Consider the following 23,727-nt stretch of genomic DNA (forward strand, 5'->3'; position numbering starts at 1 on the left):
ATCATCAGGGCACAGCTGAACTCCTGACAGGCAATGCAGCCCAGACTGGACATCAGCCAGGTGTTGCCCAGCGAGCCTTTGCCCCGCGAACTTTTGAATATTTCTTGATGTGGAGGTGTGAGCTCTGAAAAAAAAAAAATGAAAAAAAAGAAATGAAAATAAAGAGAAACCATGCATCACCATGCGGGTGGATCACTCGCAGGCACAAAATTTCTATCAGTATTTGAACATGAAGTTAAAACAGAAAATAAAATCATTTTAAAAATAGGGCAGACAGATACCAGAGCAGCGCACTGTGACGCAGGCGTGGATAAGCGAATCATCAGCTGGCAGACTGGAGGGATCAAGCTATCCCACAGTTTCTGCCAGTTCTGACAGTTCTGCATTCTTGGCTGAGCTCCAAATGCTTTTCAAATGCTTCTAGGGTCCAAAATTTACGCTCCCCCCACCCCCACCCACCCCCACCTGAAGACTCCCCACTCTTGACCCTTTCTCATTTTTCCCTATCTTTACTGAATTTGCTGAATAGGCCCGATGTGCAGCACTCAACACACTCCAGCTTCCAAACGCCATGGCCCCTGGCATCGCTGTGGCCTGCTGCTCCTGGTCGTCCTGCATCATATTGGGTCATGGGGCAGTGCAAAGGCAAGGGGGCAGTGCTGACTAGCATGACCAGCATCCGTCTACCATGCCTGGTCTGGTGGGTCCTGGTTTTTCCTGGTGATGGTTGCTCTTGGCTGATATCCATCATGGGCTGGGGGGCATCGGGCGCATTAGCCCCATCAGAGCCCCATAAAGAAAGCCACCTGAAGCCCACAAAGCAGAGGAGGCTCTGCTCCCCTCCTCTCCCTCCTGTACACTCCCCTGTCTCACTGTCTGGACTATCTGGCTCTCTTCTCATATCTCACTAACAAGTCACCTTGTCACTTATTCCTGTCTTTATTCTTTCATCTTCACACAGTGGGGGGGGACAACTAGATCACAGGTGGGGGGGGGGGAAGCTGGGGGGAAGGAAATGAATGGGTGGAATGGTTGTGAATAGTGGGCAGAATAGCAGGCACAATAATTTCTGCACAGGCAGGCTCACAGAGCTTCTCTGCTCTACTCTACTTCTCTTCTCTCTCTTCTCTCCTTATTCTAGGCAGGACTGATTCAGATTTGATTCTATTTTTAGAGGAGGATTGATTTTAGAGATTGAGGAGTCATTTTTGATTTTGGCTAAGAGCCCTGGCTAAGAGCATGACTTGGCAACATAGCACAGCAAATGGAACAGTGCAAAAACAGGGTAGCCACGGATCATTTATTATTTATGGATTGGGAGATGGATGTACAGTATATGGCTGATACTCATCTGCTGTCATGCAAAGCAAAAGCATGCTGCTGCTGTGCTGCTGCTGTCCCTCTCTCTCAGCTCGCACATAGTACACAGGTACACATACAAAAAAAGGCACAACAGGCATGGATTTGCTATGGCATGCTCCAGCCAGGGCCAGGGCAAAAAAAAAAAAAAAAAAAATCTGCCCGCTGCTTTGCCAGAGGAAGGAGGAGGAGATGATTTGACATTTACAGAACCACCCGCGACAATGATTATTGCCCAGGCAGGCACTGGGATCTCGGAAATTCCAAGGGGCGGGAGGCTGGCGGGACTATGGGATAATAGCGGAATAGCTACCCACAGTGCAACCGCTCAAGTCCATGCTAGCCTCGGAGCGTGGACGCACACCACCACATTTTTGTTGTGTAGTGTGGCGCGCGCGACTGATTTTATACAATCTGTTTTACAAAACCGGTTTATGCAAATTCGGATTAGTCCCGTAGTGTAGACGTACCCTCAGTGATTTGGACATAGTCTTTGTGTGGCATAACACAGAAGAACAATAGGTTCCATGTGAAATACTGACCTTGAGAATTTCCTGACTTAAAAGTCCTTAACTGCAACTTTAGCGGTTCTTCAACATATTGTTCCATGTGGAATTATATATTATGTAAAGATAGAGAGGGATGTGTAGGGGAAGATTTTCAAAGGCACAAGCTGGAGTTAGGTGCCCAAGTCCCACTGATTTTCAACCAGAGTTCAGCACCTAACAGTCCTTTGTGCCTTTGAAAATCTCCCCTATAATTACATCATGTGTATTCAATGGGGAAAAAAAATCTAATATTCATGCAACTTTGATGAGGAATCAACCATTAAAAAGTTAATGAGTTACAGAAATTAACATTGAATACACAACTTTAACTCTTCCCATTTGTGTGTTTGCGGTAAAAATGTATTTATTTTATATTAATTGCCAAAAATAGATGATAATATGCAAATTGGACTTGCTTATTCCACCTTATATTCAATATACATATATTTTAGGTCCAGGGAATACTAGTGCAGAAGTTTTCAGTCTGTGATTTGTGGCCCACAGGTGATCCACAAAGTAGTTGCTGATGGTGTGTGGAAAGACAGCCAGTCATCTCTGGCACCAATTCTTCCTCCTTATTTCCAGATGCTAAATTACAGTAAAATACAGCTAAAATACTTTGTTTCCCAATATTATTTTCCACATATGAAATAGCTGTAGATGAAACAGGGATGTGAAGTCATTGAGAATAAAAGAGAGGTGGTCCTACAAAACAACACTGGTATTTATGCACTCTCCACTATGGAAAAAATATGTGAGGGCCCCTATTCTGGTATGTAAAACAGATTGGAACTAAGGGAATATTTTAGAAGTCATGTGCCCTCTTTCCCAAGGGGAGCCAAAACATAATTTACACCTGATGAAAGTATATTAAAAAAGTTACATGCTTGCAGAATGTTTTCCTTTGTTTGGCTGGACTGATTTTTTGAGACAGTGGGCACATGCAATTTTTACTAGACTCAATGGGAGTGGTGGGTATTCTGTACCACAGAAAATCAGACCACTTTTGTTTGGTTGCTCAATGTTAATCATTCAAGTGCCAAAATTTTAGCTGATCTGTTCATGATTCTACACACACACACACACACACACACACACACACACACACTTTTCACAGTATAAGGATGCAGTATTGCCTCAATGCAACACAGCAAATTCATGTATCTTAACAAACAGTTGAAAAGAAACATCCATGTACTTTATATTCCATAAAAAGACCTCGTTTAAGACTTCAAACTTTCTGAAAACAATTACTTTCCCCCCAAGATAGAGAGTTTCTGTCCTCGATACTTCTGACTCAATTGACATAAAGCACAGGCTCATCAAGGCATTGCTATAGGACAGACAGTTTCAAAATAGAAATATTAATAATGCTACTCAAAAAAACAAGTGAACTGTTTTAAAATTAAAGCAATAACAACCCCCTAAGATATAATGGGCGATGGTGTTAGAATAACCATCTACAATCTAAAGCTATGCTACACAGTTATAAATTCATATGAAAGAAATAGTATATTGGTAATTGTGTCAGGTTCCTCAGGGGCACCTGGCATTGCCCACTGTCGGTAGACAGATACTGGGCTAGATGGACCTTTGGTCTGACCCGGTACGGCCTCTTATGTTCTTATGTTCTTATGGTAGGATAAAAGAAATGTCAAGTCTTTCATAGAACTAAAAAGGAGAGACCTAGACAGCACAATCTCTGAAAAGAGCTGTTATCAAGACCCAGGAACTCTGTGGTAACTGCCAGGCTTTTCTACAGTTGAAATACCACTAAACTAAAACAAGCAAATGTCACATAATGTCACATAATTCTAAACAAGAGAGGTGAGCCTTGGAACTTGTGTTACTGCAGACCAAGAGCAGGATTATAGACAAAAACAAATCTCTGCTATTTCAAAGCAGAATGGATTCCGGGTAAAGCTGAATCATGCCTACATACATTTGATTACATGTAGTTATCAGAAAAACATAAAAAACAAAAGTAGTCCTGCAAGATGATGGAGACTCCATAAAGATGGCATGAGATTCTACTGTGCAAAAGCTGAACTCATAAATGACATAGAAGGATGTTCCACAGAACATGCAAATGCAATCTCCTATGACTGGACTTAAGTCGTGTCATAAGTATGGTGGTTCTTCTAGGATTCAGCTAGGATGACTTAAGCTATTTGCTTCCCTAGCTGAAAACATCTGGCTTTTCACTAGCCCAAAAACCAGGATAAAAAATTAAGAACTGGATCCTTAGCTGGCCATTTATGGCACTTCCTTCTGGGCGTAACTCAAGATGTGCCACAGAAGCACCATATTATTATATTTAATTATTTATATTGCAGAAGCATCTAGGAGAGCCAGTCATGAACCAGGACCCAATTATGCTAGCTGCTATACAAACACAAGACAGACAGTCCCAGCCCCAAAGAGCATCTTATAACCTAAGTTAACTCATTCCTTCTTTTAAATCCTTGAGGGAAGGCCTCAGTGATCTCAGAGGAAGACATACAATACTACTTGAAATAATGGTACCTTGACATTAATGGAATTTCGAGACACCAGCCATTGCAAGTTTTCAAATGGAGCTGGAGAATTTATGTACCTTCATTCTGCTTGATAGGTAATAAAAACTTTTATACATGTAGTTTTATTTTCAGCTGATTAATTGGCTTTTCTAAGGGTATGTCTTCACTACCCGCCGAATCGGCAGCAGTGATCGATCCAGCAGGGGTCAATTTATCGCGTCTAGACTAGATGCGATAAATTGACCCCTGAACGCTCTCCCGTCGACTCCTGTACTCCAGCTCGGTGAGAGGTGCAGGCAGAGTTGACGGGGGAGTGGCCGCAGTCGACTTGCCGCAGTGAAGACACCACGGTAAGTCGATCTAAGTATGTCGACTTCAGCTACATTATTCACGTAGCTGAAGTTGTGTAACTTAGCTCGATCCTCCCCCACAGTGTAGACCAGACCTAAGTTAAATGCTCCTCAGAAAGTATGACCTTGAGTTTAAAAGCCTGTAAATGATTTCAATGTATACATGCCAGATCATCAGCTAATATAAATCAGTGTATTCCGTATGCTGATTTATAACAGCTGAGGATCTGACCCATAATGTGTATTTACTTCTCTTTCACTAATAAGATTCATTTTATAGGTCTACAAATAATATTTTGATTTAATATGTGGTTAATGAAGAATCTTGAGCCTAGAACATTCATTACATTAGTTCAGCATGGTACATACTTTAACTGTGCTTAGGGGCAGTGAAAATAGAGCTTAGGGACAGTGCATCTTCAGTTGTGTCAAATGAAATAGGCAACTTTTCAGACAAAGATCGAGAAGTTTGAACAAATTAATGTATGGTTTTAAAGAAAAGGGCCAGAACCTCAAATTAAGTGAATCAGTACAGCTACTTTCATTGCAATGGAACTATACCAATTTAGAGAATCTCGTTGACAATCTGGCTGAGGATTTTACCATTGTTTTAACATTTGGTTAAAGTATTGTAAGGGGTTATTGTAGACCAAGATTACAGTTACAGATCACCTGTAATTGTACCTTCTTGTGAATTTTAGAAGAAACTAGAAGTATTTTTGAATCATTAAGTGCATACTTGGGATTAACAAGTGGTATTTGGGTGTGCATGTGTGCGAGAGAGAGAGAGACGAAAGCTTAGTTATTAATTATCCTTCTCTAGGTGTGGTAATTTAGAACTGAAATGAAACTGTATTAACTGTTAGCAGTGTTGTTGTAGCTGAGTTGATCCCAGGATATGAGACAGACAAGGTGGGTGAAGTAATATCATCTATTGGGCCAACTTCTTTTGGTGGAAGGTACAAGCTTTCTTTCTTCTTCAGGTCTGGAGTTGGAAGCAGATGCTTCCTTCCCCAGATCTGAAGAAGAAAAAAGAGCTCTGTGTAGCTCGAAAGCTTGTCCCTTCCACCAACAGAAGTTGGCCCAATAAAAGATACTATCTCTCTTACCTTGTCTCTCTCTATTGTATTAAGTAAGTCATGGTTCAAATTTCTAACTTTGGAATAATTTTTGGTTGAGCTGTCACTGACAGTTCAATAATTTTGTATTGAAACAAAGCTTGACTAGGAAATATGCAAGAAACATGAAATTCAATGATTTCATATGAAATATATGAAATATAGCATGGGTAATTAATTAATGACAACTATTTAACCAATATGTTTTATGCTATATTAACCCTAATCTTCTCAGATTGCCTATCCTGTTTTAAATCAAATACTTTAGTGAAATGCAAAAACATCAAAAATTAGTTTTGAGGGCTGCATGTCCATTTCACTTTCATGTTATCATCTGTCCTTATATGATAAAAGGTAAAATTTCTCAAAAAATAATCCCACCCCACCCTTTAGACTGAAAATACCAACCGCCAACAAGCACACCTCTGGCCAATGACCCAGGATTAAAAGGAAGACTTCTCATCAATACAGCTAGACAGTATGAATTTTAAATGTAAACCATCAGATCAATATCTAGGAATCTGTTTTACTATCTGGTATTCTACAGTGAGTTGCTGCAACTTGTCACGAAATGCAAAGGACAGTGCAAGAGGGCTGAACTAGATCAATATGTAAAGATCAATGCGAGAGAGCTTCACTGTAGAGCTGCTTATATTAAATGTTGCTTCACTAGGGAGTTTGTTAATAAAGAGTGGTACTAAAGAATCACATGCAAGGAAACGGGGGAAGGGATGGGGTAATCTTACAGGCAGAGCATCATTAAACCGCAATCCTGCAAAGATTTATAAACATGTTTAACTTTGAGTAGGTCCCACTGAAGTTAATGTGACATGAGACTACCTGGTACGTACAGTTAAGCACATGTATAAATCGTAGAGACTGGGGCCTAAGACTGGGAGAAATAATTTTTTCCCCCCATTGAAATGGCATCTTGCATGAAAAATGGAAATTTGGAAAGAAAATGGAAGAGGTTTATTTAAATATATTAAATTGCAATAAAAAACAAGACAGCAGTTTTAATTGAATAATTAAAGAAATCTTACAGTAATTATTTGCTCTGACTGGGTGTATGCATTTTGGGAGGTTAATGAAATGTCTTTTTAATCATAAATCATTTATGCCTGCTTCAGTACTATATTTTTTTCTTACTATTTGATAGCTGCAAGTACATAAATCAGACAATTTTCTTTTTACTTTTATTTAATTTTAATATATTTGCATAATCAAAGACCAATAACAGTCTTTCTGCAGTAGCAGTTCCTAATTTTCATTATCTATTTTAAATTATTATCACAGAAGTGCTCTACGCCAAAGACAATCTTACATTCATGAGGCCCAATCCTACAGATGCTCCACAGGGTATCTCCTACAAAATCCAGGGAGATTTCTGCACAAAGAAGGACCCTTTACAGGATTGGGTCCACTATGTGTGAAATTGGAGTGACAGATCTTTAGTGACAACTGTAATTAGGAAATTTATGAGAAGTAAAATTACCAAAATGTGGGCACATTTTTATATCTAAGTTACATAAAATGGGAGACATGATGGAACAATGGATACTTGCATTAGCAACGCACTCTTAAAGCCCAAGTCCAGCCCTTCAATATGGAAAACAAACCTTTATTAACACATGTGAGTGAAGTGTTATGAGCGCTCAGATTAAGTTGAACTGTTTTTTGTCCAATGTCACATGACCTCACAGTTCTCACTTGGAGTAGACCTACTTTTACAGCTGCCTCTGAACACATATAATGTGAATATTCCCTCCCGCCGAACCAGTCTCAGATGACAGACTTGCACGAGGACAGAAGCAGTAATCAGAAGATAATTTCTTAAATGTAAAGCCCACACAAAAAAGGAACACAAGTTCTCTCTTTTCCAGTCCTACAACAAGCATCATTCATTTGGAATGGTCAATATTAATTAGCAAATCCAGCAGGGACATTCTGTCAGGGTTTGTAGATGTGCGTGTCTGGTTGTTCTTTGTTTCAAATGAAGGATAATCCATATTCAGTTAGAGGTCAAAAAACTGTCGCTACTATGTAATCCCAGTGTCCTTTCAAAGGATGTTATTTTGATTTTAAAAATCAATGTGTTCCTTTTATTTTCTGGTTCTATGGTTTGGTGGCTGCTTTAGCTTTCTTGAGTTTAGTATCTCTAGATTCTGTCAACAAAAGAGATGGTATGTGATTCCTCTAATTGCCAGACTGGGAGTAACTGGCTGAAGTTCAGGAGAAGTGCTGACCATTGTAAGGAGGAAAGTGCATGAAACTTACTGAAAGTGCATCAGTCTTACTGAACTTTGAACTGTTGATTATGGTCTAGATTTTCAGAACTGCATGAGCAGTTGCTGGTGAATGCGTGCAAATGGTCTGTCAGATGTCCAAGTGATGACCTGCATGCAAAATTCATGTAATTGTGTATATAAATTAGGCAAGCAATATGCCCGCTCATTCTTCATATTCAAGTTCTGAAAATCTGGACCACTTGTATACTGATAACATGCAAATACCTGCAGCAACACCAAAAAATGGGAACATTAGTGTTTCATTATAATTTAACATTAGTTAAGTGAATGCCGTGGCCTCAGAGAAAACAGCATAATTGGACTGACATCTCTTGCTTGTTACCACCCTTCCCAGGCTGCCCTGCACAAGTCTCCTTGTAAATGATGGCTCTTACAATAGTTACAACACAACAGAGAAACCTCTAATGGAAAATTATTGGAGACAGTAACATCATTAGTACCTAAAATGGTGAAGTTGTTTCATGCCTAGGATGAATAGGCAGGGCATTTAGAGAAGTAAAATGGATGGTTTGAGGGCCCAGGTTAAAGGAACAGATTCCAAAATAGCAGCATTAAGAGAGCCGCAAGTCTACAGATGATTGAGCAATTCACTGCTTTGGAAAGTGTAAATCATCAGAGGTCAAAACTGAGACCACTCTATAATTTAAGAGTTAGCTGGGTAAAAATCTGGGAAACTACAATTTGAACATTATAGGCCCATTAGGAGTCCTGCACTGCAAAGAAATCAGGATTTCTCTTTCGGAGAGGTTTGAAGAGATATTGGATAAACCTGAGGAATCTAAACCACAGGCTGTTAAGGTCTCTCAGGTTCTCACTCAGATTCATAGACATAAAGACTGAACAAAATAACAATTAGTGTTGATCTTTTCTAAAATTGCTCAGTTGTGACACAATTGTGAAAATCTGGACTACTTGTATACTGATAACATTCAAACACCTGCAGCAACACCAGAAATGGTGATACAGAGTGGCAGAATTTTCTCTTGCCTTCCTTCACAGGAAGGTCAATGGTAATTACCACTGTCATGATGGCATTTCTTTGATGACTGGGGCACAAAAAGTGAGGGGAACAGTCAAGGGAAAGATGATAAATGACAATCTCTGAACTATGATCTCATAGGAAACTCATTTCTGCACTGGCTTTGGAAGACCATTTTAGGGATTTAGAATGAGTTACTATCCATATAGTTGAATAGAGGCGGTAGAGGGTGCTAGCGCCGCCTCAATTCTATACTCACACTTCCTTTAAGGAAGGGGGCATAACTGTTAGATGTTTTGCCTTTGGGTCAGGACTGTCCTGTCATCTATAAACTTACATAAAATGCTACAAATGTACTTAGTTTTAAAATATGATTAAAATAAGCAATGTTTTCATCATTTTTCATAAAAAATTGCAAACATTTCCAAGTGGAACATTTCCCAGGCCTCCCTGTGGTGGGTGATTTCAGGGTTGCCTTCTCATTTTAAGATCTTCCTCTGTTCTTGATACACCAGGCCATGCACGGAGACCAAAAGGGTGTTTTTAAGTGGTTCCTGCTTGAGGCCCTTGGTTCTCAACCATGTGAAATCTTTTAGAGTTGAAAGCCTGAACTCTGATGGAAATTTATAAGCCATGAGAGTTATGTGCTAGGGGAGTTTGTAACTTCTGAAAGCTCCATAGGACACACTGATATTGCTTATAACTAAACAGATTCCATCTTCCTTGCTTCAATCACTTCAACACTGTTCCTCCCTCATATAACACACTTTGCATGTTGGCAATGGATCTCTAGAAGAATCTTAAATCAGCTGAGTTAGCTGATTTAAAACACACCATGAAAGAAGTATATATTTTATAGTCTACAGGAATATCCAGGGGTAAAAGAAAATTCAGCTTTAAACAAAATATGTAGTTTAAACAGATTACATACAAGGCTGAATTTTCAAAAGTGCATAAGCTTTGTCAAGTCTCCAGTGACTCTCATTATTTATTCACAGTGGCATATTCTTTCCCTATCTTTTGCCTCTAGCTGTCTGCCCAATTCTTCATTCTAACCTTCAAACACCTGCTAAAACTGAAGTAAAACAGCTGTAAATTTAGAAATATGTATTGAACTCAGACTCTTAATTAAAATAGCTTGAGTCTTGATATTGCACTTGCTTCTAAATTAAAGCTCTAGATTGAAAATGTAGGCCTATAGAAGTAGGTCATGTACAAAGAGAAGGATGATCAGAGCCAGATGCATGTGGTCCATTAGCAAAAGTAGGTGAACATTGACATGGCTCCAATACAGACAGACTTTAATGAACATTTCAAACTTGTTTATCAAATGTTAGTATTTGATGATCCTTCAGTGAGCTATGTAAATAGATCTGGTGGTCTCGGACCAGTGTCTAGGACACAGGTGTCCATATCACAACTAACTGCGCTAATTGGCAGCCTATTAGTAGCTCTGGCAGCGGCAACACTATATGAATGGGCATGAAACCCTCTTGTCCCAAGATTTGCACCCTTCAGGTCAGGGTTGTGACATATTGTTGGGGGGAATTTTGCAGTGCTGCTACTGCCCATGCTGGTTTCTATTCTATGAATATACAGAGGACTTTGAACTGTTTGTCTAGCAATGTAGCAGCCTTCAAGATTTTTTACTATACTGCATTAATGTACTTAGTGTAACCCATACTAAGTATATATTTACACAGTACTATATATGTGCATGGTGCATAGATATCTACAAATGAAGGTTCCTGCCTCAGAAAGCTTAAAATCTACATTAAACAACACAGGAAAGGATTAAAATTAAAAGGTGTGTGGGGGGGGAGAAGCATAACGGAAAGGAGTGTAAAACAGTAACAGTTCATGAGATAGGCTTATTACTGATATGATCTTATAAAAGTTACTCATTGGATTTTGTTTATTTCTAATACTGTAATATGTTTTAATCTGGGGACGGTGTCTGGAAAAAGAGGCTCTGGAGGAGGTCAGTGACTGAAAATTGACTAGAAGAAGTGAATTTTGAGGGGAGATTTGAAGTAGGAGAGTGAGGTTGCATCATGCCCCAGGTCAAAGAGTCTGTTCTAAATATGGGGGTGGAGTAACTTATGGGGAAAGGTTGCATAAGGGCAAGCTGAGTTGGCCTGGGGAGGATATTGGGAATACACAGAAATCATTTGTAAAACAGGTGTACAGTGGTATAAAATTCATGGTGCAGATATCAAAGAGATTGTCCTGCTAACATCTGAAAGCCTGGCTGATTTATTTTAAGATGAATGCTTTAGACTGCTGTAGAGTTTACGGAACTAGTGTTGCATGTCAGGGTGAGCTATAATCAAACCAATCCAATCAGCAGTCCTCAGTACTCTTCCTTGTAATGCTTTGAAAGTTCTATCATTAACCTTATCAATTTTTCTGTTGTACATGCTCCACACTTAGTTTCTTAATGAGCTTGACTCCAGTTTAGTGCAGCAATGCTACATTAAAGGGCTATTTTCTAACTCACAGATCTGGAAAATAGGGTTTAATCAATGACCTTGCTTTCCCTTCTGGCATAAAATGCCTTCTTTTCATTCAGAGTTCCTGTATTATTGTTTTAATAGGTTATGATTGGCATTTGGCACTGTGTTACAGGGGCAGACAGGCCCTATTAATAGGAAGAAATGAAAGTATTATGAAAGAAAACAATGTAAGCAGGACAGAAAAACTCACAACTAAGATCCAAATTCTGTCACGCTCACTTCTTTCCTCATGACATCTGATTTCCCCTCAAAGCACAAAGGTATACAGCTAACAAAGGCAAAATACCGCCAAAAATTATTGTGGAAGGTTATTTTCTAGGAATAAGCAATAAACAATCCTAACCAATGCTAAGAACATGCTTTTTTCCTTGCATCTGATGGGCTCAATCAAGACGGTTTTACTCAGTGTCTACTCCTGAAGAAATTCACCCCTGTGCAGAGACCTATGCACCACTTACAGTGCATTTACACCCTCAAATGCTTATTTCCTATTAATAAGACCTGTCTGCCTCAAAAGTCTTCAGTGGCAGCTGAGTAGTACATATGCTTTTTGTGTTCCCTTTACACAAGAAAGATTTCCAGTTACTCCGTAAACCTCCCATTGACTTCAGCAATGTCAAGTAGACATTGAAGGCCTGATTCTGTGAAGTGTAGAGTGTCTCAGAAAGGCTCAATCCCAGGATTTGGCTCCATGACAGTTAACAGGTGCTCATCAGGTTCTCAGCTTCTCATAGGAACTGGCCACATGACACTAGCTCAGATCTCAGCAGACTGTGAGAAAACAGGTTGTGAGCTCAAGAAAATGTACCGGTGCCAACCTGCAGTAACAAGCACAGAGCAACTCAGCAGTTGTTAAATTACTAGGAGGAGGAGCTCCCCATTCTGCTCCTCCTCCACATGATGTTTTGGGCCACTCTTCCCCGGGCCCAGTCACAATACATATTTCTGCTGCAGCTCTCTCATTTACACTGAATTTTGTGCTCCATGTATCTTAATAGCCAGAAAACCATGAAGATACTAGGCATTTCCACTAATATGAAGGAATGGAATAACACAATATCAGTTTTCTTCCTAGTCAAGCCAATGGGGATTCCGAAATTGACTTCCATGGGGCAGTGATCAGGCCCCACATCAGTACTGGGCCTATCTGAACACTGATGTGAGTGGAATTTTTTATAATTGGACAAAAGGACGAAAATGATTTCATTTATAGTTTCAATCACAAACACATGGCAATTGCTACTGAAACAGGAAGAGAATCAAATGGGAACTTGGGTCTAGATAAATATAATAATTCTATATGTATTCAAGTATTTTGTGAAAAGCAGGAAGGAAAAAAACTTCACAGGCTGGTATGATCCCACATAGCACATGTTCCCTTTGTTACAGTAGTAATTATTTCAGTTCATGCACTGTATGAAATGCAGACTGGATTTCATTTTTATGCACCCTGTGACTGGATGGTCTAGGCTCAGAAGGGTCTCAGGGTCCTGCGCATCCTTCCCAGGAAAGGAGCAGTGGAGCTAAGTCCTCCAAGCAGCCTAGAGAAATCGTGTAGCCAATCAGGAGGCTAGCCAATTAGAGGGTTGCAGGCTAGTATAAAAGGAGTTACAGTGCAGACCAGCATCAGTTCCTTGCTTGTGTCAGAGGAGTTCATTTGGTGCTCCTGGCTGGCTAAAGGGAACTGTAGCACCATGGACAGCTCAGTGCTGGCAGGGACTGGGAGAGAGAGAAAGAGCTCCTGGCTGAACATAGAAGAGCCTTGAAGCACTGGTGAAGACTGGGGCTGCAGGGAAGTGGCCCAGGAAACTGAAAGCAGTTTTGTTAGAGACATGGTGGTCCCTGTGCTAGAACCTAGAGAAGTGTGCCGGCCTGGGTCCCCATAGGCCACTGGGGAAGTGGCTTACAATTAGACGGCAACAAATCCCCAGAAGGTGATCTGAACTGTTAAGAGGCCCAGCTGGAGAGCTGGGGCCAGACCAGAGTGGGCAAAGAATCTCCAGGGAGGAAGCCCTGGGGGCATAGTCCCCTACCAGGACCAGGAGTGCTTAAAGACGTTGGACTAATACCCAAGAAGGGATCTGTTTGACTTGAGTTCTGTACAGGCTGTGAGTGACTTGGCCAGAGGGCTAAGTCACTAGAAACTGCTAGAAGAGGGTCACCATAAACTCAGAGAAGTGCAGACACACCTGACCAGAAGGGAGCGCTCACAAGAGGTGGGTGCCATGCTGTTACACACTCGTTCACACTGACTTAATTATAAACAAATAATTAAAGATCTTTTTTAACTTCTACTTTTTAGTAGCTCCATCAAAATTCAGAGTCCTAGTTAGATAAATATTTGAGGTGTGGCAAGTCTTGTACCATTAAAAAATTTTTTGCACCTGTTTCATTCTTAACTCCCTATGTATGGCACTCACTGTCCACTGTTCGCCTGCTTCTTTATGTGCATGTACGGCCAATATCAATGCTGACCCCCGACAGGTTCAATGGGGAAAGTGATGCAGGGAACTCCTTTTCCCCAGTTCACCTCTGCTGGGGGGTCATCATGGTTTGTCTGCGTACACTCTGTGAACAAAAGGCCTGCAAAAGCACTAGAACTGACAGAACTGCGTAGGGCAGTTTAGAGACGTAGCCAGGCCCCATCCTCCCAGTGTATTGACTAGTATCAGGTGGGCAGCAGTGGGAGAAAGCACATAGTACACTTTTTGCACAAGTATAGTAAGTGCTGCTCCCTGAATGTCCCATTATGCCTCCCTTTACCACCACTTGGGCACTAGAGCTGCTAAGCTTCTCCGCAGGTTTTCCCACTGGCAGTCAGAGCTATAATTTAACCAATTATTTTTAGGTTCAATATTTTACCCTCACTCCATGCAAGAAAACATATCAGAATGAGGTAACGTGAGTGCCATTTATTGGTTTAGTTTTCTCTTTCATTATGTATTAACCTCGGTCCATTTAAAAAGCTTCTCAATGGCAAATGCCCTCTCCATCATATCACCTCGATATCTTTACACATATCACACTTAATCCACTCTCCAGCTGGGTTTCAAAGGACTCCATATGTCTATGCTCTCCTATTTGGATTCTAAGGAGCTGGTAGCCAGATTATTTCATACTGTAATGTATTCCATACCTCATTTCATAGACTCTTCATGAAAGAAGACAGCCTCATGGTAATTTATATACTGGTGTTATCATGAATTTAAGATAACTCCCTTTTTCCATTTGCAGATTCCACATTCCTCATTTGGTCATCAGATGAAATAGCTACAACCTCTTGATATGAATTTCACAAGCTATATACATCCACATTAGGCCAACTACAGAATACTTTTTATAGTAACACAACGTTTTATTCCTTTTATTGTTCAATTTTGAAGTAACCTCCTTTCCTATATTACATGCCTTATATATTATTAGTTACTTCATTTGTTTAGTTGAGCAAAAACAATGCTTAAAAATTACATTTATCTGAAAAATTTGGGGCCAAAACTTCAAGTGATACCTTAACATTCATAAACCCTGAAAATTCTTCCCTTGATTTTTTTTTGTATAGTTTGGATGGACAAAATATGCTTGCCCCAAAACTCAAATTTGCACTTTACAATAGCAGATGCACATCCATACTAAACAGTACTTTCATAGACTCTTCACAAAGTGTCTATCTAAATTGTTCAGAACCAACTGTCTATTGATAGAGGGTTGTGGGCTTTTCACTCAGCTGTGTTTGTAGTATGAACTGCAAAGAGAAGGAGTTAGAGAAGTGCTTCCAATCAACTACCTAAATAACTCTTGTATAGATTCAATGGTTTGCTCAGGTTTTGTCACTGTTTTGTTTTCTTTAGCATGTCTGCAACTGACAAGCTAGCACATTTTGTAACATGTTGCACTCCAGTACATACACAGAGATGCACTATCTACAAATGATGAACATTTACAAGCGCTTGCAGCAAAACATAGCTTAGGAACTTACGTTTGGAATGTTTGTCACAAAGGGCTGATGCCCTCATGTCACAGAGTCTCAAGGATCCTTTGCTGCTGCTGTAGACAAAGAGATTGCAATGGTGGGGATGAAACTCGGATGCAGTAATCACTTCCGTCAGGTCTTCCATGTTGGCTGGCTTTATATCTACAATGTCTGAATGGAGGTTTTATTAAGGAAAATTAAATTGGTTACAAGTAAGTTATGAATCTTGCCACCTCTTTGAAGGCTGCATGTTTGCATAGACATTTTCCACATGTTTACAGACAAATAAATTAGTTTTGAATAAAGCATTCTCATTTGTTTGAGAAGAGACATTCAGCATTATTCTGTTTGGCAGTAGCTTTTCTTATTTGATGGTTGCACCACAGAGACCATTACATTTTCATAACAAAATTAATCTAGGATCATTATCTAACATACCTTACTGTGGGTGTCATTAATATGCCTACATTTGCAGTAAAGTGTTGGTGATGGAGATATGGCAGTTGAGGTTTTCAGATCTGTTCAGGGGATCTGATCATCTATCTTTCATTTAAACTAAAGGAGAATCAGTAGCTAAGTACCCTGCACTGCTTGGCAAATCACAATCATCAGTATTTCCCCATAACTGCAATGGCAATTACTGCTGTAGCTCAGATAACACTGATGTATAGATAGCAGCCACTGTACATCTCACTTTCCTTCCATCCAGTCTACTTAAAATATTGCTGCTAAGATAACTTTCCTCTCCCACTCTTTTGACCTCATCATCCCCTCCTTCACTGGCTTCTTGTCCTTTGCTGTATCAATGGGCTGGTCTACACTGGGGGGATCGATCTAAGATACGCAACTTCAGCTACTCTATTCGCGTAGCTGAAGTATCTTAGTTCGACTTACCTGGCCGTCCTCATGGCGGCAAGTCGACTGCTGCGGCTCCCCCATTGACTACGCTTACTCCTCCTGCTGAGGTGGAGTACGGGTGTCGATTTGGGGATCGATTTATCGCGTCTAGACGAGACACGATAAATCGATCCCCAATAGATCAATTACTACCCGCCAATCCGGCGGGTAGTGTAGGCGTGGCCAATGTCAAGGCCCTTGTCCTCCGCTTCAGTGCTTCACAGTTTGCCCCAGCCTGCTCCACTGCTCTTATTTCCTCTTTCTTTCCCTCGTCTCCTCTAATCCTCAATCCTAGCTCCTCCCTTGGGTCTCCTTCTCCCATTCCCAGCTTCATACCTTTACTCATGCCCCTCCCTGCGCTTGGAATTCCTCCTTACAATACACTCCTTTCCTCTCAACCTAATTCTATGCTATATACAACACTGGGTGGTTAGATAACCTAGAACAACGTTTCTCAAATGCGGCCACCAGAGGCTTTTCTTGCGAGAACCCCTGACCTAGAGGTTGGATGGTAGTAATAAAAGAAGTTGGTTTTATATTGTTTACAGTGCATGTTCTTAGAATCTCAGGCCAAGCAGATGAAAAGTTGTGGGATGATACAGGCTCTTTGCTGAAACAGCAAATGGAATTAGAACCATAAACTGACATTCAGAAGTGTTATGGGCTATCACAAAATGGTAGATGAATGTGAGCCACCAGGATATTTCAGACCTAAAAGATGCAAATGCTATGTAATGAGGGGGGAATAATTGGTTATAACTGACATTGACATATATTAATAGATCACAGAAGCTAGATAGACTGGAAGACCTAACAGTTTCCCCCGCCCCCCTTATCTCCATCAGTGCAAGTGTCAAGAAAGTCTTTCTACTGGTAAAGGATATCAAGAAGGTCACTAACTAGTATAGCTAAAAGACTTTCAGCTAGATTCTGGTCTCATTTACAGCAGTGTAACTCCACTGTGTTTGATGAGTTCATCTTGATTTACACTGGTATGTAAGATCAGAATCAAGCCTGTAGTCTGGACAATTTGTATGGTTGCCCTAAAGTTATGGGAATCACTGCCTTACAGCATCATGCAACTTAGAGAGGATTTTTAAATAGGTATGTGCATTTTTTCACATGCAAATTGTACACAAACTCAGATGCACTTATGCAAACTGATGAGTGTGAATATGTACCAGTCTCAATGCAAAAATCAAGGTTTGTGCATGCACAAGAGTGCACAATTGTGTGCTGCTTTTGAAAATCGCACTCAGGGCTAAATTTCAAAAAATGGTATAAAAAAACTAGTTCCTCCAATTTTTCATGTCTCACCTTTTCCAAATAGAATTTCTCAAAAAGAGTCCAATCTTGCTCCCATTGAAGTCAATGGGAATTTTGTCATTGACTATAATAGGAGCAGGTTTGCGTCCCGCAGTTGTGAATACAAATTATGTAGATGCCTAACTAATCTATCTGCACAGGCAAATGCATTATAAAGCATAAATCAGAGTTCTGTGTGTGCCAAATTATAGATGTGAAAATATGTAGACAATTTCAGGTGCTGAGTAAAGGACCTCTGAAAATTTGCCCAAATGTCCCATTTTGGTAAGAAAAAAATCATAAACATAGACTATACTATTAGCTTCACTACAAATTTAAGTTCCAGCAGTGCAGTCCATTGTGAAAAATTCCCCATGAAGATAATACTTATTACTGAAATCAATCTAAATGTCTGTGAAAAAAGGACTGTAGCTCTGAGCTCTTATCTGGTCATATCTGAACTATATAGCACACCAATTAAGTATCCCATGTACACATCAGCCAATCCAATCACTATTATTAAAAATGGATATGATGCATAACTTACATGGTACTCCTCAGTCACAGCCATTCATATAGATCACATGCTTTGGTGATCTTATGCTCTGGGAAAGACAAGAAAAATAAAAAACAAGAGAAGGTATGGAACAACAGCTCAGGAAAGGGAAAGTGAGAAGAGAGATTTCTGGTGAGGAAAAGGATGAAGGAATATTTCCTAGAAGAAGAGGATTTTAAGAAAGCAGTAGTTGAGGAGGCATTGTGATGGAGCGTTCATTCCTACACCAGCCTGAAGGGGTGAAGGTGGCCCAGAAGGGACCAATTAACCTTCACAGATGCACCTGATGGGAGGCCCAGGGATTGATAAATACTAATTGCTGATGATGCCCAGCTGGCAACGGATTATAAAGAGGAGAAGTTTCTAGTACCAGGAGGCTGCAGAGAGAGTCTGTAGTCACTCTCTGGGAGCAGGTAACCCAGCAGGGAGAATAAGTCCTGGGATCCTGCCTCTGGAAGAAGGGTCAACCCCAGAGAAGTTGTGGAGAAAGAAAGCCTGAAAAGGAAGTGTAAGAAGCTCACAGAATCAGCAGCAAGGTGGACGACTGTGTAGACCTTGGCTGCTGGTTATGGGGTCGCTGGACTGGAATCCAGTGTAGAGAAAGGACCTGGGTTCCCCTACCAGCCACTGGGAAGTGGTTCTGAACTATTTGAGGTGCAATCTGAACAGCTAGTCCAGCAAGACTTTGATACCCCAGAAAGGAAAGGGGGCGTATATAGTGACTTAGCCAGAGGGCTGAGTAGTGAGTAGGGAGCAGTGTGAATTACTGTAGCGACGGAATGACCACTGGCCATGCATGTGCCATGCAGGAAGAACTGCTATGCCATGCCTGCCCAGGAGGAGGAGGTGCTCTTGTGGTGAGTGAACACCATTACAGGCATACAGTGAAAAGAAAGAGTAATAGTAAGGCAGAGTATCTGAGTAAGACTATATTCTCATATGATCCTCATCGTTGTAGTGTCTGCAAACCTTCCAAACACTAATGAATTTATTTTCACAATACCTCTGCGGAAGAGGAAAGTATTACTATTCTATCTTTCAGATAAGGAACTGGGGCAGAGAGAATAAGTGGCTTGCCCAAGGTGACACCGAAAATCCATGATAGAGCGGTGAAGTGAACACAGATCTATTGAATCCCAGATCAGTGCCTTAAACATAAGACCCTCCTTCCCAGCTGTCATGCTTCCCAAAACATAAAATTTGAATCAATTGGCATAAGAGATAATTTGAACATTCCTGGAGAATGAGATAATAGGAAAATGTTGTTTTATTAATGGCCAGAAAAGTCATATGTTGTCTTACTAAGCCAGTCCCTGTGCTTGTTGAAATAGACAGAAAAACTTTAATTGATTTCAGTGGGAGCAGGGTCAGGTCCATCATAGAAATTACAACTACTCTTTGATCTTTCCTGAGCCTGTAGATTTCAGAAGCATTAAAATGAAATTAAAATTTAAAAGTAACAATATGCAAGTGTAGATAAAATTATCATAAGTTTGCTTGGCGTCATACTGACCATATCATATATTACACTGAATTGGTTTTAAAAAGAAAAATGGCAGTGAAGAATGGGAGTAGCTGGTGACATTTCATAACAAGAGGACATGAATTAATGTTGCATTTCAATGGCATTCCTAAGAAATTACTTACAGTATCACATTTGCATCCATCTCCAGGAATCCATCATCATTAATGTTAGTACAATGAATACCAAGATGTGGTAACACTGATTTACCACCTATTATGAAGTATCCCTAAATGTTCTTAAAATTCGAACGGGCAGAAATATCCTTTATTTGGTTATTTGCATTTGGTAAATCTATCTGTTAGTAAAAGCAATTGCTTTCAGTGATTGAATTGCTTTCAGGAGATCAGAGGAATTACAGTAACTCGATGCAAGAATTTCACCTGTTAGTGGAGAAGATGAATAATTGCTGAGTGATGAGAAAGACATAAAATATAAATAGAGTGTGCAAAACAGTCAGACCAAGTATCATTTTTCTGGAAGCTGAAGATGGTATTGATGAATTTCCCTTCATTGTACAAAATGAATAGCCCCATGCTGAATAATGAAATTAAATATTCCATTTCCCCAGCTGAATACATAAGACACTTGGAACACAAGGCATTTCTAGATGTGATCTACATCTCCATTGAGACAGCGTAGACTTCATTGCCTTTCATGGATCATACATTCAATGTATGAACAAAACCCATAATTCCATCAGATTTAAGCAAAAATAAAACAAGTGTATAAAGTAAAATAATCAAAAGAAATATGAACTGTTGAAGAGATTTGCCCCATAGTAAGTTTGTAATATGTGTAGGAACAGCCCAGTACTTTGACAGCTACATAACCCAATGTATCAGAAACAGATTATGTCACAAAAAGGAACATTTTTCTCATCTTTTAATTTTTGCCATCCATCTGACAACTATCAAGTATGGCTCGACAGGTGATGTGTGGGCACTGTATTTAAACTAGTATGACAAGAGATGGGCAAGAAGAACAGAAGCATCTCCCACAAGAGACTTTGCATTTTTATTTTTCCATTTCCCCCTCATGCTGTGTTTTACCTGGTATTCTATAGCAAAGAAATACAGAACAAATGGGCCAGATACTCTGTTGTAGATCCAGCACCCTTTGTGCAACCTGAGCTGCTCAAAAGAAGATGGAAGCTGGTAGTAGCCAGCCAAATGAAAAATTCCTCTGCTGGGGGGGGCTCTTTTAAAGCTGATGGAAGCAGCTCCTACATTAACTGCCACCCCCCAATACCAGTGTACAGGGTGTGCTGGAGGCAAGGAGGGATGTCTTGTGTAGAGCACAACTCAGCCACAACAGTGCACAGCTGGCATATGGACCCTTAAGTATGATAGCGAGCTGGTATAAATGAGAGAAGTGCTTATATTGGGTCTGATGCTCTGATATCCCCACTTTTCTCTTGCACCAAGTGGATCTCAATGCAGGGGATAATCTAGGCACGCTTTAGAGAGCTGGAAAAGCCATACAGTCTGATTCACCCATGGTAGTTCAAAGGACTGCAATTCACACTTCCCTGAACAAGCTGGGGTTTCTGCGCTTAAGTGGGGGAGATTCACCCTGGGGAAAAGGCAAGTGGTGTTTACACGGCTGCTGTCTCCCCAGGGGCCTGACAAGGGAGATGAATTTTAATTTATGACAGAGGCCAAGGATGGGAGAGGGGGAGGACTGAATCAGCAAATCCTCACAATCCTTCATTGCTTTGGAAGCTATGCACGCTCCAGACACCATGTGCTACTGCTGCACTCCCCTTCAGGCCCTTCTTTCCTCATTGGCGTGGCGTGCACAGGCAGAACATTGATTCACATGAACATAATAATAAAACAAAGAATTGAAAGTCACCAAGGAAATAAAGTGTCTCAGCCCCTCCTAACTCATTTCAACACTATCTTGCTCCATACAGGGCTGCTTCTCCAGTGCCTGGCTCAGTGATATGGGATGAGGCTACTAGGGAGCTGATGGATTTTCTAGCAGTTCTCCAGGGAAAGATGGACATGAAAGATTGAACATGCCTGCAGACGATGGTGGAGGGTGAGTTCTCACAGCTGGATCTGCAGAGCTGGAAGGAGTTAGTAGTGGTGGGAGTATTATTACAAGAGCAGAGAGAGCACACCGAGGCCTGTGAAGTTAGTGTTCAGTCTCTTACAGGGGTGCCTTGAGTGTCTCCAGGAGTAAGTCACTTGCTCCAGGAGTAAGTTAGTCCCCTTGTAGGTTATGCGATGGAATACACAGCTACTCCACTGGCAGGACTGCACAAAGCTGGATGTACTCAACCCCTATGTACCCTCTATCAGCAACACCATAGGTAGCAGAAAAAAGGAGCATTTAAGATGGAGGAAAGAAAGACTGGGTCTCTGAAGGCCAATGGAGATAACCTCATGGACTCCCAAATTGGATGTTACTTAACCTTCAGACCTAGGTTAACAGTTACACCTACTGGGAGTCTGACAGCACTGCAGCTCCCACACCTCTCCTCCAGCACTAGTTCAGCCAGGCGGTTGACTCTGCAGCTTCATAGGACGTCAGTCAAATACGGGAAGGAGTCCCACAATCAGTTTGTTTATTTCATTGCTTAGACAGTGCTAGACCTGTGCAAAGCATTTTACCCAGTCAGAAATGGGCCCTACCCATAGGACCTTCAGTCAAACACAGATGGGAACAATATAAACAATGGAAGGATGATCTCTGGGCAGGGTGCAGACAGATTCAGAGCGGAGCAGAGATGGGAGGAAAGGTGTAAGAAAAGGGTTTTAAGGAGGACAAGTAGGAAGCATAACGAAAAAAATCAAAAAGGAGGAGGAAAGAGCACAAGGGGCAGTGTGATAAAAGGCATGTAGCTTTGAGTGGACAAATAGGGTTGGGTCACTAAAAGGCTGATATGAGTGAAGTCGGTGGAAGTTTTGCCATTGGCTTCAGTGGGAATGGATAGGTTCTAAAGCGAGCCTCGGCATTATTCATAGTACAGGACTGGGACTAACAGGATTAGTGCCAACAGCTGTTGTGCAGATGATATTAAAATGAGGACAACATGACAGGAGATTTGTTCCACTGCCTTTCAGCCATTGCATCCAACAGGAACATCCCCTTCTGGGAGAAAGTATTCAGTAAAGTCTCTTTTTATTGCAGGTTATGAAGATGACCTGCCCCCAATCCAAAATTTGCATTAATGAGACTCCCTCACTTGATCAGCTAGAATATAAATTAGTGGGTCCACTTTATGCTTGTGCCAAAACATGTATAACGAGAATGTGGAAAATAAGCAGGGCTCCTGCTGAATTAAAAGAGTTCCAGGATGTTTCCTTTTATGATAACGGAAACATTGCACAGTTTCCTGAAAATAGATTATCTCCTTTGAACTGCAGAGTATGTATTAAAAAATCTAGCTATTTCTCCAGCAGATACCACCAGGGATTCCTACAATGAACCAGGTTTAGCAGAAAACTTGTAACTGAATAAAATGCACAAATCAAGCTATACCAGGGGTGGGCAAACTATGGCCCGTGAGCCGGATCCGGCCCATCAGGGCTTTAGATCCAGCCCACGGGATTGCCACCCCTCGTGGCGCTGCGGGCCCCGCGCCACTCCCAGAATTGGCCGGCACCACATCCCTGTGGCCCCTGGGGGAGCAGGGGCAGAGGGCCCTGCGCGCTGCCCTCACCTGTGGGTACCTCCCCCCCCACAGCTCCCATTGGTCGGGAATGGGGAACTGTGGCCAATGGGAGCTTCGGGGGAAGTACCTGCAGGCGAGGGCAGTGCACGGAGTC

The 23,727-nt window shown here is 41.0% G+C and overlaps 1 protein-coding gene across 6 annotated transcripts in view; it reads right to left on the reverse strand.

Moving 5' to 3' along the window:
- The window catches only part of PPP2R2C (protein phosphatase 2 regulatory subunit Bgamma), a 279,740-nt gene that overhangs the window by 28,306 nt on the left and 227,707 nt on the right, over nt 1–23,727 (reverse strand). For all 6 annotated transcript variants that reach the window (XM_039540607.1, XM_039540603.1, XM_039540606.1 and 3 more), the window contains one exon: nt 15,675–15,839. In XM_039540607.1, the coding sequence (XP_039396541.1) occupies nt 15,675–15,839 (165 nt within the window). The remainder of the gene's footprint in view (nt 1–15,674; nt 15,840–23,727) is intronic.

This window comes from Mauremys reevesii, linkage group 5 (assembly GCF_016161935.1).
Source record: "Mauremys reevesii isolate NIE-2019 linkage group 5, ASM1616193v1, whole genome shotgun sequence".
Taxonomy (NCBI): Eukaryota; Metazoa; Chordata; order Testudines; family Geoemydidae; genus Mauremys; species Mauremys reevesii.